The sequence below is a fragment of the Protopterus annectens genome, chromosome 10.part0, assembly GCF_019279795.1.
Source record: "Protopterus annectens isolate FY-2018-M chromosome 10.part0, PAN1.0, whole genome shotgun sequence".
Taxonomy (NCBI): domain Eukaryota; kingdom Metazoa; phylum Chordata; order Ceratodontiformes; family Protopteridae; genus Protopterus; species Protopterus annectens.
In genome coordinates, this window is record NC_056744.1 from 1,755,231,154 (window position 1) to 1,755,249,106 (window position 17,953).

At 42.0% G+C, this 17,953-nt stretch overlaps 1 protein-coding gene across 2 annotated transcripts in view; it reads left to right on the forward strand.

The window, feature by feature from the left end:
• Positions 1 to 17,953, forward strand: part of LOC122813979 (nuclear factor of activated T cells 2 interacting protein) — a 270,404-nt gene that overhangs the window by 160,081 nt on the left and 92,370 nt on the right. For both annotated transcript variants that reach the window (XM_044086542.1, XM_044086543.1), the window contains exon 6: positions 9,555 to 9,735. In XM_044086542.1, coding sequence (XP_043942477.1) covers positions 9,555 to 9,735 — 181 coding nt within the window. The remainder of the gene's footprint in view (positions 1 to 9,554; positions 9,736 to 17,953) is intronic.

Genomic DNA, 17,953 nt, shown 5'->3' on the forward strand with positions numbered 1-17,953 from the left:
TATATATATATATATATATATATATATATATATATATATTGAAGAAGTAAGATATCCAGGTGTCAAACCAAAGTGCAGAAACAAAACTTTTATTTTCAGCTTCACCAGTAAAAGCGTTAAAAACATACAATAAATCCAATATCTCGTCAAGCGCTTTCACCCGGGCCCTCCCAGGCTTTATCAAGACATTTAATTCATTTCCAGTAGATTCTTTTATACTGTTTTTTCCCCTACTTAATGACTTAATTAGTAATCAATTGATTATAAAATTGCATTGCATTTAAAGCAAAAGGGTCATTTTTTGTACTGATACAATCTAATAGTATTAATTATTGTTATATCTATTGTATCTTAACTCATCTTTTGTTCATGTTAGTATTAAATGCATATCCACAAATAAACCTTAAATATTTATATAATTGTGCTTAAATTATACTTAAAAAATTCCGTTAAAAATCATACATTTTAAAAATCATGAATTTTAAAAACCATATTATACAGTGTATATACCATGCTTTGTGATGATAATAAATTCAATTGTTACTAAGCCTCCAAGTAGTTTCATTCAACAATTGGCAAATTGCTCCACATATACAGCACAAAAATATACATATACAAATACTTAGTATGTTAATAATTAATCCATTTTGTATAAGTAATATAGCATTTTGTATGTCTGCAAGTTAGTTATACTGCAAGCCACTTCTGACAAAAACATACTATGAAATATTTACAAAATGTGTATGTGTATGTACCCAGACCCTAGTGGAAGTGTATATATATCTACACCTTCTTCATTTTTTCTATCCCACAAAGGTGGACATATTCATTTGCCACACTTTACCACTATGCTATATCAGGCTATGGTTGTGATCATCCTGGTCAACCCCGTGTTTCACTACCCCTGATGCGGCCATGGACCCAACCTTTGTGGTTTTTCCTTAAGTGTTGACCATTTTTTAATATTATAATAATAATTTTATGGTGTGTTATATTTATTGCATTTTATTGTGTTATAACTTGGCTCTTCTAATTTTTAACAGGCTACCAATGCTAATAGCTCCATTTAGACCTGGGGTTTTGGCCGCATCTAATCTTACCTGCCAACGTAGTTCTTTGAACTCTAATGATGTTTCCCAGTCACCTCCTATCATGAATGAAGAATATAAAAAACTGCTTGGGGGTAAACCACAGTTTATTAGAAGGCGTAACAGAAACTTGAAGGAATTACTAGAAACAAATATAGATGTAAGGCAAGGTGAAACGACCCAAAGGATTGGGACATTCAAATGCAATAGTTGCAAACAGTGCCCTTATATTATGAATAAAAAAAGGGTTCTATCTGAAGTCAAGGAAAACATACATAAAATCCCCTGGGTACTTCAATTGCAAAGCCAAAGGAGTAGTCTATCTTGGTTTATGTCAGTGTTGTCAAAGTTTTTACATTGGAAAGACAGAGAGAACACTTGCAAAACGGATATACGAACACCTTTACGACATTAGCAGAAGTAAAGAAACAAATGCCTTCTATAAACACTCCTTAGTATGTGAAAGAATGAAGATAGAGTTTATGATATTAGAACAGGTAAATATTAACCCCAGAGGAGGTGATTGGGAAACATCATTAGAGTTCAAAGAACTACTTTGGCAGGTAAGATTAGATGAATACATACACATACACATTTTGTAAATATTTCATAGTATGTTTTTGTCAGAAGTGGCTTGCAGTATAACTAACTTGCAGACATACAAAATGCTATATTACTTATACAAAATGGATTAATTATTAACATACTAAGTATTTGTATATGTATATTTTTGTGCTGTATATGTGGAGCAATTTGCCAATTGTTGAATGAAACTACTTGGAGGCTTAGTAACAATTGAATTTATTATCATCACAAAGCATGGTATATACACTGTATAATATGGTTTTAAAATTCATGATTTTTAAAATGTATGATTTTTAAGTATAATTTAAGCACAATTATATAAATATTTAAGGTTTATTTGTGGATATGCATTTAATACTAACATGAACAAAAGATGAGTTAAGATACAATAGATATAACAATAATTAATACTATTAGATTGTATCAGCAATTTTATAATCAATTGATTGTTTGACACCTGGATATCTTACTTCTTCAATTTTACCAGTTGGTGCTGTTCCTGTAAAGGAGTTTGGTGTTTGGTTATATATATATATATATATATATATATATATATATATATATATATATATATATATATATATATATGTATGTATGTATATGTATATACATATGAGATATATAGATTTGATATATCTGTGTCTAGATTTATTTATATATATATTTACACACACACACACACACACACACACACACACGTGTGTATATGAATAGAGAGAGTGTGACTAAGTTTGCTCAGAGTTGGGAAAATAAAAATTGGACAGAAGTGAGTGGTATCTTTTGGGCTGATTTTTCAAAACTGTGGCATGATGTTTTGTATGAGACAGATTATACACGTGAGTGATGGGAATACTTCAGATTATCTCTGCAGTGATCTATGAACCAGGAGTTAATGTTGTCCGATCTAGGAGGGGTATCTGTGGGAGAATTTTCAAGTAGAATAGACGATTTTGGGATGTATGCATTTGAAGTTGATGAGGGGGATGAACGATGGGGTGGGAGATGAATAATCTGTTGGAGCTGTGTAGTTTATTGAAGGGAGATTATTAACTTTCTCCAGAAAATTTCCTTTAAAGATGTTTTGTTATACCGCATTGAATGGTGTTTGTAGAGAGGATGTCATGAGAAAGTTTTCTGCCTGTAAGAGGTTAACTTCTTCCCAAAAGTATATGGGGCAGTGTAAGAAAGTATTTTGTTTCTTTGTTTGAATATTTGTTTTGTGTCTTTGGATGCAGTGTTTTGCTGGGTTACACAAGGCTGTAAAAGAGGTGCATTGGTCAGCTGTATGGATTTGCTTCCATTTGTGCAACACATCTCTTAGAGTGAGAAGATGTTTGAGCTTGGTAGACAGCCATTTGGTTCTGGTGGAGAGTTTGTGGAGTTTTCTCCCTTTTTACCACTTTTATGCAACCTTGGAGTTGGAAGTATTGGGGGGTGCTTTCCCTTCTGCAAAAAAGTGCTTTACTGCACGTTTAACAAAATGGGCAGTCTTTGCAGATTTAGTGTTGACATGTAATGGTTCTGGATTTGCTAATACATTTTGTGTGTGCGCTGTTGCGTGTCTGTGCGGTTCGGTGTGCACATGTGCTTGTGTGTGCACATGTGCTTGTGTGTGCACATGTGCCTGTGTGTGCGCATGTGCCTGTGTGTGCGCATGTGCCTGTGTGTGCGCATGTGTTTGTGTGTGCGCATGTGTTTTTGTGTGTGCTCGTTTGTGTGTGTGTGTGTGTGTGTGTGTGTGTGTGTGTGTGTGTGTGCGCGCGTGCTTGCCTGTGTGTGCGCACCTGTGCGTGTTTTTGTACGTTTGTGTGAGAGTTGTTTGGCTCCATAGGCCTTTTTGTAGCTTGTGATGTGTTCTTGGGCTGAAGAAACTGTCCACTGGGCACACTGATGCTCTTACCACTTAAGCCTAAAATCTTTATTCAAAGTGTATTTTTTGTTCTTTTGCGGTCTTAATTCCAAGTATTGTTTTTGTTTCCCTTTGTGATAATTCTAAGTGTTTTGGACATGGCTGTGTAGAAAGTCTGTACACATTTCCCAGTGGAAGTTTGGTGACTGAACTCTGGCGTGCAGTTCTTGTATTCTACCAGTTCACATTGTTACTTTAATCTGAGCATTTTACAAGAATTTACAACTTTTGTCTAGATGGGGTTTTTTTTGTGCTGAGGTAGTTTAAGTAAATTCAACTTAGAACTGTCCCACTGTGCTTGCAGTAGATGTTCTTCCTGTTTCACTGTTTCAGTCATTACATTTGGGTAATCTGCTGGCAGGTTGCCCTCAGTCGGCCTGAATTCCAAAGTCTTGGGTCCTGCATTGGTTGCCGTCTCCTCTTCCATGACGTCAGGTCGTCAGGGGTATAAAACATGCAGCCGACGCCATTTTCTTTAGTCTTTCTTGCCGCTCGGTGCCCAAAGCAGAAGCATTTCGCAAGTGCTGGTCAGCCGACTACTGAAATATTTGAGTCAGAACTGAAGTCTTCACTAAAGCTAACTACCCCATTGGGGAAACTTTTTTTCTTGCTTTTTACCGATGTCAGAAAGTTAGTAATTGTATTACTTGTGGGAAGCAAATACCTCATAAGGATTTCCATTTATACTGTATTTCTTGCCTGGGCCCTGTTCACAACGTGCCTGGCTGTCGGTTTTGTGCTAAATTTAACCAACGTCCTATTAAGCATCGGTATATTTTTGCATCAAAGTATTTTGGAAACAGATTTAACCAAAACCGACGACTAAGCTTCTTCTAAGCCAGTCTCCGGTTTGCTGGTACGGGCGCTTTCGCAGCCCCTGATACCTACTCTTCGAGTTGCAGGCCTCTACCGACACCCATGTGGGGTCCGGCATGCCGCAAGATACTCGAGGTATTGGACCGATGGATGCATCTCCCTCGGATTGGTCTGGAGCTGCTGAGCAGGCACTGGCTTCTGAAGGTGTATTCAGACCTCAACATTTGTATATCAAACAGATGACAAGCTGCAAAACCAGAGACAAAAGCAACTTCTAAAACTAAAAAACCGACACATGAGCCACGTGCACAGGCCTCTATGCCTAAAAAAACAGATGATCAAAATGGCAGAAAACCTTACTACCTTGATCAGGTGTACCCATTCCCCTCCAAGGCAAGACACTGATTATCAGTCTTCAGATCAGGTTTCTATTTCTTCTGATTCCTCTTCTGATCAGGAATTATCTATACCTCCCTATGAGGATACTGTTGCTGAGGAGTCTATTCCTTCTGCATCTCCTCCTGAGGATTATTCATTTGGAGAAACCTTGCATACTTTGAGGGAGCATTTTCACTGGAAGAGTCAAGACTTCTCAGAATCAAAAAAGAGGCTCAGGGATTTCCTTCTCCCTCAGCACAAGCCTTTAGCCATTTCCCCCTGTTTTAGACATTGTGGATGATGTGTTTTCGGAGTCCGGCTTGACCCCTGATTCCTTACCTCTGGCTCCCAGTAAGCCTGACAGATATTACAGGGTCCCTGAGTCACATGCATTTTTATTTAGAAACCTTGCTGCTGATCCTTGACTCACATATTTTTTTTATTTAGAAACCTTGCTGCTGATCCTGAAACTATTTGTTTCACAGGGTCCAAAGGGAGTTAAGGCCTCAACAGCAAAAAAATCCCACCCCCTCTGACAGAGATTCAAGGGCACTAGACAGATGGGGGGAAAAAAGGTTTATACATCTGCAACCTTGGCAGTCAGGGCCTTAAACTGTCAATTTCATATGCTTAAGTACCAACAACATGTTATGGGATTGCTGAAACAGAAAATAATGTTGATTTTAGAATGTGCAGAAAATAAAGAATTGCAGGAATTCTTGTATGCAGCGGAACAAGTTGGAAAGCATACTTTGCAATGTGGTTTTGATTCCTTAGAGGCTGCAGTTACTGGATCTGTGATTAGGAGGCATGCCTGGTTAAAGGAACAAAATTTGCCTGATCATGTTCAAGCTAAATTGCTAGATGCACCTTTACAGCATGATTCTCTGTTTGGTATTAAGGCAGAAGAGGTTTTAAAGGAAATGGAAGACAAAGCTAAGTCTATGCAAACTGTTAAAGACTTATTACAAGTGCAGCCACCAAGATTCAGTAGACACTGGCCTACAAACAATTGGTCCTTTCATGTGTCATACAGAGCTCAAAGGGGCAAATCCAGATGCCCCAAGAGTTGCAGATACCAAGTGCAAGATTCATACAGGTCAAAGCACTGGGGCGCTTCCACCTCCAAATCTGGAGGAGATAAAGCGCAAACCTACAGAAAGCAATCACAATGACTTCCCTCTGCCTACACCAAGCACTTCTCTTTTGGCAGCACCCATAGGGGGGAAATTAGCACTTTTTGCTCAAAATTGGCAGTTAATAACCCAGGACAAGTGGGTACTAAACATCGTATCACAGGGATACAGATTCCATTTCCACACTCTGAAAATGGCAAATGGTTGGCCAGATCTGCCAAAAAATCAGTGGGCAGAGGCACAAACAGGTTACATCCCTCATTGATATGGGGGCCATTCAGACAGTGCCAGAACAGGAAAAAGGACAAGGGTTTTACTCGAGACTGTTCTTGGTACCCAGAAAGGACAAGGCCTGGCGGCCAATACTGGATTTATCGGTTTTGAACCCATAACTGGACATTCCAAAATTCAAAATGCTCACTTTGCAGCAGCTTCTGCCCATGCTGGGCAAGAATGCTTGGCTGGTGACTTTAGACCTAAAAGAGGCATACCTCCATGTCCGAATAAGACAATCGTGCAGAAGATAACTCAGATTCAAGGCTGGCTTAATGCATTACCAATTCTCTGCACTGCCCTTTGGCTCATCTACTGCTCCCAGGGTCTTTACAAAGTGCCTGGCACCAGTAATTGCATTTTGCAGACAAAGAAGTATACAAATATATCCTTAATTGGACGACTGTCTCATTCAAACAGAGAACAAGGACACTTATTCAACATCTTGCGTTTGTGAAAAGGCTTCTAACATGCCTAGGGTACACAATAAACGAAAAGAAATCACAGCTGGTACCCTCTCAAAAGATAACATTACTGGGTGCAAGCTTGGATACAACTGCCCAGATGGCTTACCTCACGCCAGACAAGCAAAGGCAACTGACTGCTTTCAGACTGATGGCAACAAAAACCCAGTCTTCTGCAAGGCAAATCCTGCAGGCTCTGGGCTTCATGGCATCCTGCATCCTGCTAATTCCATATGCAAGACTGCATATGAGGAAACTTCAATGGTACCTAAAAAGTTTATGGAGTCAACATTCACACAGTCTGGAAACAATGATTTTTCTCATTCCCTGCCTGCAGCAGGAGTTTCTGTGGTGGGCAAAGGCATGCCACCAAAACATGGGACTGTCCTTCACTCTACCCCTAGCAAACCAAACCTTAACAGACGCATCAGATTATACCTGGGGGGCCCACATGGCAGGAAGATGCATTCAGGGCTTATGGACACCAAAACAAATGCATCTTCATATCAACCAGAAAGAGATGCTAGCTGTTCAAAATGCCCAACAGCCTTCAAGGACTTACTTAATCCAGGACAACTACTGATAAAGACTGACAACACCACAGTCATGTGGTATATAAACAAGCAAGGGGGCACACACTCATACCCTCTTTGCAGATTAGCCATGGCACTGTGGGACACAGCTTTGACCTACCAAATACATCTTCAAGCTCAATTCCTGCCAGGAAAACAAAACACTCTGGCAGACGATTTAAGCAGCAACCTTATGGATCCTCACGAGTGGAAACTAAATCCACAAGTCTTCAGCATGATGAGAGAAATGGGGGAGCCCAGACCTAGATCCATTTGCCTCTCCTCAGAATTATCAGTTGCAAAGATTCTGCACAAGGACTTAATCACAGACAAGCATGGAAATTGGAAGCCCTGTCCTTCAGTTGGAAAAACCTATCAGTTTACGCTTTTCCTCCTCTGCCTCTTCTACCCAAGGTCCTCCTAAAAGTCAGACAAGAGAAGCCAAAAATTATATTAATTGCCCCGGACTGGCCACGCCAATACTGGTACCCAATCCTCAGGAACTTAGCTCAATACCCAGCTTGGACCTTGCCTCAAATACCACAACTACTGTCCCAGCAAAACAATCAGATCCTGCACAGTCAACTACAGACTCTGAACCTGGCAGCATGGCTAATCATGTAGTCATACAAACACCTTTCAGTAAAGCTGTGATGGATGTCATTTTGGAAGCCAGAAGGCCTAGTACTAGAAAATCTTATGCTGACAAATGGAAGAGATTCTGTGCTTGGATTCAAGCACAAGGAACTGATGCAGCAGAACCAAATATTCCTCAGATATTGCAATACTTAACTGAGGTGCTTGACAAAGGCCTATCTTTCTCATCAATCAAAATCCATGCCTCTGCCATTTCGGCTCAATACAATACAGAGCCACCAATCTTTTCTCATCCTTTACTAAAGCAGTATCTTATAGTAGCCAAAAATGTAAGGCCTCCTAGAAGATCACCATTACCTGCATGGGACCTCAATTATGTGTTGGAAAAGCTCACCCTGCCTTCATTTGAACCAGCTGCTGCCACTGATCTACAGTTCTTATCATGGAAAACAGCTCTGCTACTAGCAATTACTTCAGCAAGAAGAGTTTCAGAGCTACAGGCCCTCATGGCTGTAGAGCCTTTTATCCTATTTTACCCAGGCAGGGTGTCTCTGAGGACAAATCCTACTTTTATGCCTAAGGTGGTTTCCAGTGTGGCTCTTAACCAAACAATTCATCTGCCAACTTTTTATCCAAATCCGCAGAACAAGGGGGAGAGAATTCTGCATTCCTTGGACGTACACAGACAGAGAAGATTCTATTTGAGCAGGACTAAAGCTCTAAGAAAAACTGAGCAATTACTAGTGTAATATGCTGCAGGTTCAGAAGGAAAGGCTATTTCAAAGCAGACAATTTCAAAGTGGATAAGCCACTGCATCTTTCTGCTACTTACACCATGCCCAAGGGCATTAGGTCTCTTTCCACCAGAGCTGCAGCTACTTCAACAGCCTTTCTCAGAGGAGTACCAACCAAAGACATTCTAGAGGCTGCTACTTCGAGTTCAGTTCACACCTTTACAAAGCATTACCATTTACCTCTCTACTATAAGTCCAGGGCAGGCTTTGCCACTGCAGTGCTGCAGGGCCTTATAGCCGCACCTAATGCTGTTTAGCTCCAGCCTCCCAACCATAGCTTTGGGATTCTACCCAAATGTAATGACTGCAACAGTGAAACATGAAGAACATAGTACAGTTGTGTACACTTACCATAAATGTAGATGTTTGAGTGTATTCACTGTTGCAGTCCAGGTTACTCTCCCTGTCATTCTGAAGTTTATCTTTCCTTCTCTATCTTCTACAACCTATGTGGTGTATGCTTGTAGTTGAAGGTAAAGTTTATATTGATGCTTGTATGTATGTATGTGTAGATATATTTATATATATATATATATATATATATATATATATATATATATATATATATATAATATGTATATGTAATTTTGCTACCTTTTTGGGGGCAAGAAAAACTAAAGAAAATGGTGTCGGCTGCATGTTTTATACCCCTGATGACCTGACATCATGGAAGAAGACAGCAACCAACGCAGGACCCAAGACTTGGGAATTCAGGCCGACTGAGGGCAACCTGCCAGCAGATTACCCTAAATGTAATGACTGCAACAGTGAATACACTCTAACATCTACATTTATGGTTAAGTGTACACAAATGTACTTTTTCTTCTGTGTGTGTGGATATCTGTAGCATTAAAGGTGTCTAGTTTCCAATTTGCTAATGTGTTCAGTGAAAGATTTTATTGTCTCTGCTTTTTAGCCATTTAATGCACTTCATATTTATAGGGAAATGGATAAAACGTTGAAGGATCTAGGAGCAGCAATTTCACCAAAAAAAGGCTCACAGGATGAAGATTTTGATGATGATGTCATCATTCTGACTTCACCAACAGACTGTGACACTCCACAAGAGATCACTGTAAAAGTACGCTGCCATGCAGACCTTTTTCGATTCCCACTCACAATGGTAAGTTGGGACTGTAGAGTACAGCCATCTGTACAGTGGGGGGAAAGTTTCCATTATATGAGCAGCCGATAAAACCTTGCGGAATTAAAAATTTATTAGGCTTTGCGTTTCTATTGCTCTTCTTACCCTTGTTTGAGACCACTTGGTTTTGATTTATTTAAGCATACCGACTAGTTTGTCTTGGTCCCAAGGCAGAAATGGAGACTTGAGCAAGAGGGTTGGAGGTCATTGCTTTACATGTGCACTTTTGCAACAGTGCTGTGCGTGGCCCTTTGTGGTAGGGGAGAGCAGTGGGAGGTGAGGTTTTGTGGGTTATTCTGTATCTCTCCAGCATATTGTGTGTACATAACGTAGACGGTTGCTGCTAGAGCTAGATGTTCTTCGTCTTCCATTGCTGCAGTCCTGACTATTGGGTATAGTCCGCGTCCCAGTCGGCCCGAATACCAGAGTATAAGGCTGACGTCGGTCAGGGCGCATTAGACTGACGTCAGTACGTCAGGGTACTAATGCGCATGACCGACGTCATATCCTCAGTCTTTTTTGCCGCATGGTCCGATGCAGAAGCAATTTTGCGAGTGCAGGTTGGCGTTCTGAGATTTTCCGAAACCGGAGTTTCAGACCGAAACAGAGTTGGCTAAGTAGCCCCGTTGGGGAACATTTTGGTTTTTTCTTGCCTCAGTATTTAACCGGATGTCAGAAAAAGTGAATAACTGTATTTCTTGTGGGAAGCAGATACCGCATAGGGATTATCATACATTGTGTATACCTTGTTTAGGGCCTGAGCACGACGTTGTTGGTTGCCGCTCTTGTGCTAGATTTAACAAGTGCACTATTAAGAGGAGGCTAGATTGTGCTAGGTTAGTGTTTGGAAAGCGTTGCAATTATAATATGCCGTCGGATGCTCCGACGCCCGCTTCATCTAAGAAGCGCAAGGACAAAACAGTGAAGCCTAGGGGTGAAGAACCGGCAGTCCCGGACGTCGGTTCTTTAGTCGGCTCAGTGGAGCCAGAGGTTTTGCCAGGAGTCTCCATGGAGTCTCCGGCGGATACTTTATTGTTACAGGATGTGCCCTCTCAGGAGGTAGGCCAGGCTGAGGGGGCTTCTGAGGTAACTGTTCTTCCCTCTCTTCCCAAGGTAATTAGGGCCTCTCCTTCTGTTGCCAAAGCTTCTTTTAGAGGTAGGCCAAGTTCAGCTTCTGTGGGGGCTTCTCCTAGCATTTCGGGCTCTGTGCCTAAGAAACATATGCTTAAAATGGCTGAAGATTTGATTACTCTAATTAGTGGTTCTATGCCCCCGCCTGATAAGAGGCCTAGGGTGGAACAGGAGTTTGATAGTTTTGAACAGTGTTCACAGGCTTCAGAGTCTTCTGTGGAAGACTTACAAGAGTTTCCTACTTATTCTGATTCTGATGTGGATGATTCCACTCCTACAGCTTCTCCTCCTGAGGATTTTTCATTTTCAGAGACTCTTCACTCCATGAGGGAGCACTTTAAATGGGAAGGCCAGGATTACTCTGATTCCAGGAAAAGGCTTAGGGAATTCTTGTTTTTACCCCAGCATAGGCCCTTAGCTATTCCTCCTGTGTTGAATGTGGTGGAGGATGTATTTGCAGAGGCTTCGCTGAACCCTGACTCCTTGCCTCCTGCTCCTGTTAAGCCTGATAGGTATTATAGGGTGCCCGAAGCTCATAAGTATTTGTTTAAGAGTCCTAGGGCGGACCCAGAAACTATTTCTCAGGGGCCTAAAGGTGTTAAAGCTTCTGTGGTTAAAAATCCTGTACCTTCTGATAAAGAGGCAAGGGCTTTGGATAGGTGGGGTAAGAAAGTGTATACTTCTTCCACTCTAGCCATGAGGGCTTGAATTGTCAGTTTCACATGCTAAAATATCAGAATTATCTCCTTTCACAATTGAAATCTAAGGTGGATGCTTTGGCGGAAGGTATTGAGTGTAAAGAATTGCTGGATTTGGTTCATGTGTCTGAACAAGTGGGTAAGCATTCTTTGCAGTGTGGTTTTGATGCTGTTCAGGCCTCCTCGAGGGTGGCTGCTACTAGTTCTGTTCTTCGCAGACATGCCTGGTTGAAGGATCAGAATTTAGCTGAGCATGTTAAGACCAGGATTTTGGATGCTCCTTTACAGTCTGATGTGTTGTTTGGACCGCCTGTGGAAGCAGTCTTAAAGAAAATGGAAGACAAAGCTAAGTCTATGCAGACTGTTAAAGATTTTTTGCAGGTGCAGCCTCCAAGTTTAGTAGAAATTGGCCTGCTAAGGGGTGGACATATCCTGCTTATGGTTCCCAGTCTAGGGGTAGGTCTAGACGTGGTAGGGGCAGGGCTCAAGGTTCATTTAGGCCTAGATCAGAGTTCACCTGCTCAGACTTCTGGTGAGGGCAGGGGTCAGTCCTTTCGTAAACAGACCCAATGACCTGCCTTTTCAGCTGCCAGTGGATTCTCGTCTGGCAGCTCCTTTGGGAGGAAGACTGTCTCTTTTCAAGGAAAATTGGGATTTAATCACTCAAGACAGATGGGTGCTGGATATCATTCATCACGGTTACAGATTTTATTTCCACACAATGCCCCCTTTCAAAGGCATGCCAGATGTTCCTCCTCCACAAAGAAAAGAGGCTCACAAGCAAGTTTCTCAGTTACTCCAGATAGGGGCCATTCAGCCAGTCCCTGTATCAGAAAGGGGCTTGGGATTTTATTCTCGCCTGTTCCTAGTACCAAAGAAGGGGAACACGTGGAGACCAATTTTGGATTTATCTCTCCTCAACACTTATCTGGACATTCCCAAGTTCAAGATGTTGACGTTACAACAACTGTTACCTCTGCTGGGCAAGGATCACTGGATGGTAACTTTGGATCTCAAGGAAGCTTACCTTCATGTGCCTATAAGGCTAAGTTGCAGAAAGTATCTGCGGTTTCGAACTGGAGATTTTCATTATCAGTTCTCTGCATTGCCCTTTGGCTTATCTACTGCCCAGAGTATTCACAAAGGTTCTGGCTCCAGTGATAGCTTACTTCAGGCTTCAAGGCATTCAAATCTATCCTTACTTGGACGACTGCCTGATTCTGGCTCAAGAAAAGGAAGACCTTCTACAGCATCTGGAATATGTCATAGCAGTGCTAAGATGCCTAGGGTATTCTGTGAACGAAATAAAGTCCAGTCTAGTACCCTCTCAAGACATGTGCTTTCTGGGTGTGAGACTGAATACAGCAGCCCAGATGGCCTTTTAACCCCGGACAAACAAAAGAGTCTGTCACTTTACTTCCATCAACTATCTCATCAGTCCGTGCTGACTGCAAGGACAGTCCTTCAAGCATTAGGGTTCATGGCATCTTGTATTCTGGTGCTTCCCAATGCCAAACTGCATATGAGGAAGTTGCAATGGTATCTCAAAAATGTATGGACACAGCACTGCCAGGATTTGGACACTGTCATTCAAATAATACCTTGCCTTCAAAAGGAATTCTTGTGGTGGGCTCAGGAATGTCACCTAAACAAGGGACTCTCTGTGACCCGGCCAGAGGCGAGTCAGATTTTAACGACAGATGCCTCGGACACTGCTTGGCGAGCTCATCTGAATGGAAAGTGGATACAAGACAAGTGGCCTGCCAGACTACAGCATCTACATATCAACATGAAGGAGATGTTAGCAGTCCAGTTTGCATTGATGGCTTTCAAGGAGTTACTTCTTCCAGGGCAGGTGTTGATTCTAACAGACAACACAACTGTCATGTGGTACATCAACAAGCAAGGGGGAACACATTCTTATCCTCTATGCAGGCAAGCAATGATTTTATGGGAGACTGCGTTAAGCCTGCAACTAACTCTTCAGGCAAGGTTTCTGCCAGGAGCACAGAACTCCCTAGCAGATGTGTTAAGCAGACAAATCATGGATCCCCACGAGTGGAAACTGGATCTTCATGTATTTCAGACATTGACAGTGTCATGGGGAACTCCAGACATAGATCTGTTCGCTTCTCCACTAAACCACCAGCTGCCAAAGTATTGCACAAAGGGGTTTCATCACACAGCTTGGAAAGTGGATGCTCTGTCTTTCAGTTGGAAAAACCTTCATGTCTATGCCTTTCCACCTCTGCCTCTTCTTCCAAAGGTATTATTAAAGGTCAGACAAGACAGGCCAAGGATGATTTTGATAGCTCCAGATTGGCCTCGGCAACACTGGTACCCACTTCTACGGAGTCTTGTAAAGAAGCCTCCATGGCCTTTACCTCTGATTCCTCATCTGTTGTCTCAGAAGGACGGTCATCTGCTCAATGTCAAGCTTCAATCTCTTCATCTCACAGCTTGGCATATTCTGTGTTGAAGCACAGCAGGTCTCAGCTTCCTCAACAAGTTTTAAATGTGATTATGGAAGCTAGAAGGCCTAGTACTAGGAGAGTGTCAGAAAAATGGAAGAGATTTTTATTTTGGAGTACAGCAAAGAATTTGGAGATTTCAGAGCCTAATTTGAGTGTGGCTCTTCAATATCTTACTGAATTATTGGACAAAGGTTTGTCCTTCTCTTCCATAAAGATTCATGCTGCAGCAATTTCAGCTCACTATGATTGTGACCCACCTTTGTTTTCGCATCCTTTGTTCAAGCAGTTTCTTAGAGGGGCAAAGAATATAAGACTCCCACGTAGAGCTCCTACTCCTGCTTGGGATCTCAATTTTGTGTTGGAAAAACTTACTCTACAACCTTTTGAGCCTGCAGCTACTGCTGAATTGAAATATTTGTCATGGAAGACTGCTTTTCTGTTGGCTATTACTTCTGCAAGAAGGGTGTCTGAATTGCAGGCCCTTATGGCAGTAGAGCCCTTTTTGATTTTCCATAAGGACAGGGTATCATTACGTACTAATCCTTCCTTTATGCCTAAGGTGGTTTCTAGTGTGGCTTTAAACCAAACTATTCATTTGCCTACGTTTTTTGCAGATCCTCAGAATAAAGGGGAAAAGATTTTGCACACTTTAGATATACACAGGCAATTGCGTTATTATTTGAGCAGGACTAAGAATTTTAGGCAGTCTCAGCAGTTACTTGTTTCTTTTGCTTTGGGTTCACAGGGCAAGCCTGTGTCAAAACAAACTATTTCTAGGTGGATTGGCTTTTGCATTGCATTTTGTTATTCCCATCATGGCAAAGAGGTTCCAGCTGGGATTAGGCCTCATTCCACTAGGGCTGCTGCCACTTCAACAGCATTTCTAAGGGGGGTGGCAACTAAGGATATTCTGGAAGCAGCTACTTGGAGTTCAGTGCATACTTTCTCTAGGCATTATCACCTGCCTATATACTCTAAGACTAGGGCTGGTTTTGCCACAGCTGTTTTACAAGGCATGTTGTCAGCTCCTGCTACTTTATAATTTGCCAGCCTCCCTTACCTCTGCTTTGGGATTCTACCCAATAGTCAGGACTGCAGCAATGGAAGACGAAGAACATAGTACAGTTTTGTACCTACCATAAATGTAGATGTTCGAGGATTCCATTGCTGCAGTCCAATTTACCCTCCCTCCTTCCCCTCTGTGTTTAGGGGTGGTTGTGTAGGTGAGTTTACATGTTTATATTTTATATATATATGTATATATTGTTGTATATATTATACATGTTTTTGGTGCAGGTTGTTTTGGGAACTTGTCTTTTTGGGTCTTCTGACATCTGGGGCAAGAAAAGACTGAGGATATGACGTCGGTCATGCGCATTAGTACCCTGACGTACTGACGTCAGTCTAATGCGCCCTGACCGACGTCAGCCTTATACTCTGGTATTCGGGCCGACTGGGACGCGGACTATACCCAATAGTCAGGACTGCAGCAATGGAATCCTCGAACATCTACATTTATGGTAGGTACAAAACTGTACTTTCCTTTCATGAGATATATTTCGTAGTTTACTGAAATCTCCCCCCCCCCCCGGGGTCTGTTTTTTACCTGGCACTTTGGCAGCCATTTTTTTAGGGACCTTGAAACAGATTTCCAGTTTTAGAAGGAAACTGGAGCAGATATGGAGTTGCAAAAGCCTAGGTTAGGAAAGATGGTTCTCTTTTAACAAAATGGTACTATTTTTGTGTATTAGACAAGTGGAGTGATAATGTTGGTGAGAGGGGGTAATGAGCTCGTCTTTGTTCAGCATGCCTAAAATGGGTGAGAGGGGGTAATGAGCTCGTCTTTGTTCAGCATGCCTAAAATGGGTGAGAGGGGGTAATGAGCTCGTCTTTGTTCAGCATGCCTAAAATGGGTGAGAGGAGGTAATGAGCTGTCTTTGTTCAGCATGCCTAAAATGGGTGAGAGGGGTAATGAGCTGCCTTTGTTCAGCATGCCTAAAATGGGTGAGAGGGGTAATGAGCTGCCTTTGTTCAGCATGCCTAAAATGGGTGAGAGGGGGTAATGAGCTCGTCTTTGTTCAGCATGCCTAAAATGGGTGAGAGGGGGTAATGAGCTCGTCTTTGTTCAGCATGCCTAAAATGGGTGAGAGGGGGTAATGAGCTAGTCTTTGTTCAGCATGCCTAAAATGGGTGAGAGGGGGTAATGAGCTCGTCTTTGTTCAGCATGCCTAAAATGGGTGAGAGGGGGTAATGAGCTCATCTTTGTTCAGCATGCTTAAAACAAGGCAATAATTAAAATGGAAACAATGCAGCTGGATACTTTTTTATTTTTCCTGACACTTTTATGGCCACATGTTTTCCTGAGCTACTGCTCAGCATTTAGGCATTCTCTGAAGGCAGTAGACCAAGGGCCTTAAACTGAACTGACCACAATGGTTGCATAAGGACTGCTGTACTCTGTTCACAGTTGTTCATTGCAGTAGTGGTCAGCACTAGTGTGGTTACAAAACTGAGTAGTAGAATATGTATGTTACGGTGTAAATGGCAATATTTTAACAGTTCCCCTAAATTGGAGGTTCAGTGATGCTAGTGCCTGCATGCATGTTGACATATATAATGTATCATCCAGCCGTGGTATGGGAGGGGGGGGTGGAGGGGAGGCAGCACGTTGTCTTTAGTGTGAGTAGTTGCAATTTTGTCACCATACTTCTCAGTGTCTGTAACTATTGCTTCAGACTGAGGCTGCGTGACATTACAAAAGAGTTTATTAACTTTAAGAAATGGTGTTGGAAAACTTTACTTTCAGGGACAAATAGTGTTTTTTCTTGTGTTATAAAAGTAAAGTATATTTATGATTTTATGTAATGTATATTTGCTGCTTTTGAAAAGTAAACATACATGTTATGAAAGTTATCTAAATGTTGCAGTAGAGGGGTTGTGAAATTCATGTTGAATGCTAAAAAGTACAGTTTTGTACCTACCATAAATGTAGATGTTCGAGTGGTTATACTGCTGCAGTCATCACACTTGGGTTATCCTGCCGTCAGGCGGTCCCGCAGTCGGCCTGAATTCCAAAGCCTTGGTCCTGCGTCGGTTGTCGTCGCTTCTTCCCTGACGTCAGTGTGGCAGGGGTGTAAAAGAGGCAGCCGATGCCATTTTCTTCAGTTTTTCTTGCCCCAAACTGTACTATGTTCATCGTGCTATGCTGCTGCAGTCATCACACTTGGGTAGAGTCCCAAAGCTATGATTGGGTGGTAGGAGCTAAACTGGGTTGGGTGCAGCTAAGATGCCAGGCAGAACTGCAGTGGCAAAACCAGTTCTGGTTTTTGAGTATAGAGGAAGGTGATCATGCTTTGTGAAGGTGTGCACTGAACTCCAGGTAGCTGCCTCTAGAATGTCCTTTGTTGGGGACTCCTCGGAGGAAGGCTGTTGAGGTTGCTGTAGCCCTGGTGGAGTGAGACCTAATAGTAGCAGGCACTGTTTTCCCATGGTGTGAGTAGCAAAAGCGGATACAATGCGCTATCCATTTGGAGATGGTCTGTTTTGAAATGGCCTTTCCTTCTGAACCTGGTGCATAGGATACAAGGCGTTGGTCAGATTTTCTGAAGGCCTTTGTCCTGTCCAAATAGTAACGTAACTGTCTGTGAATGTCCAAAGAGTGAAGGAGTCTTTCTCCTTTATTCTGTGGGTTTTGATAGAATGTGGGCAAGTGTATGGTCTGATTGAGAGCCACACTGGATACTACCTTTGGCATGAAGGTAAGGTTGGTGCGTAAAGATACTCGGTCTTGATGGAAAATGAGGAAAGGTTCCACTGCCATGAGTGCCTGCAGTTCTGAGACCCTGCGTGCTGAGGTGATAGCCAGGAGCAGGGCTGTTTTCCATGACAAGTATT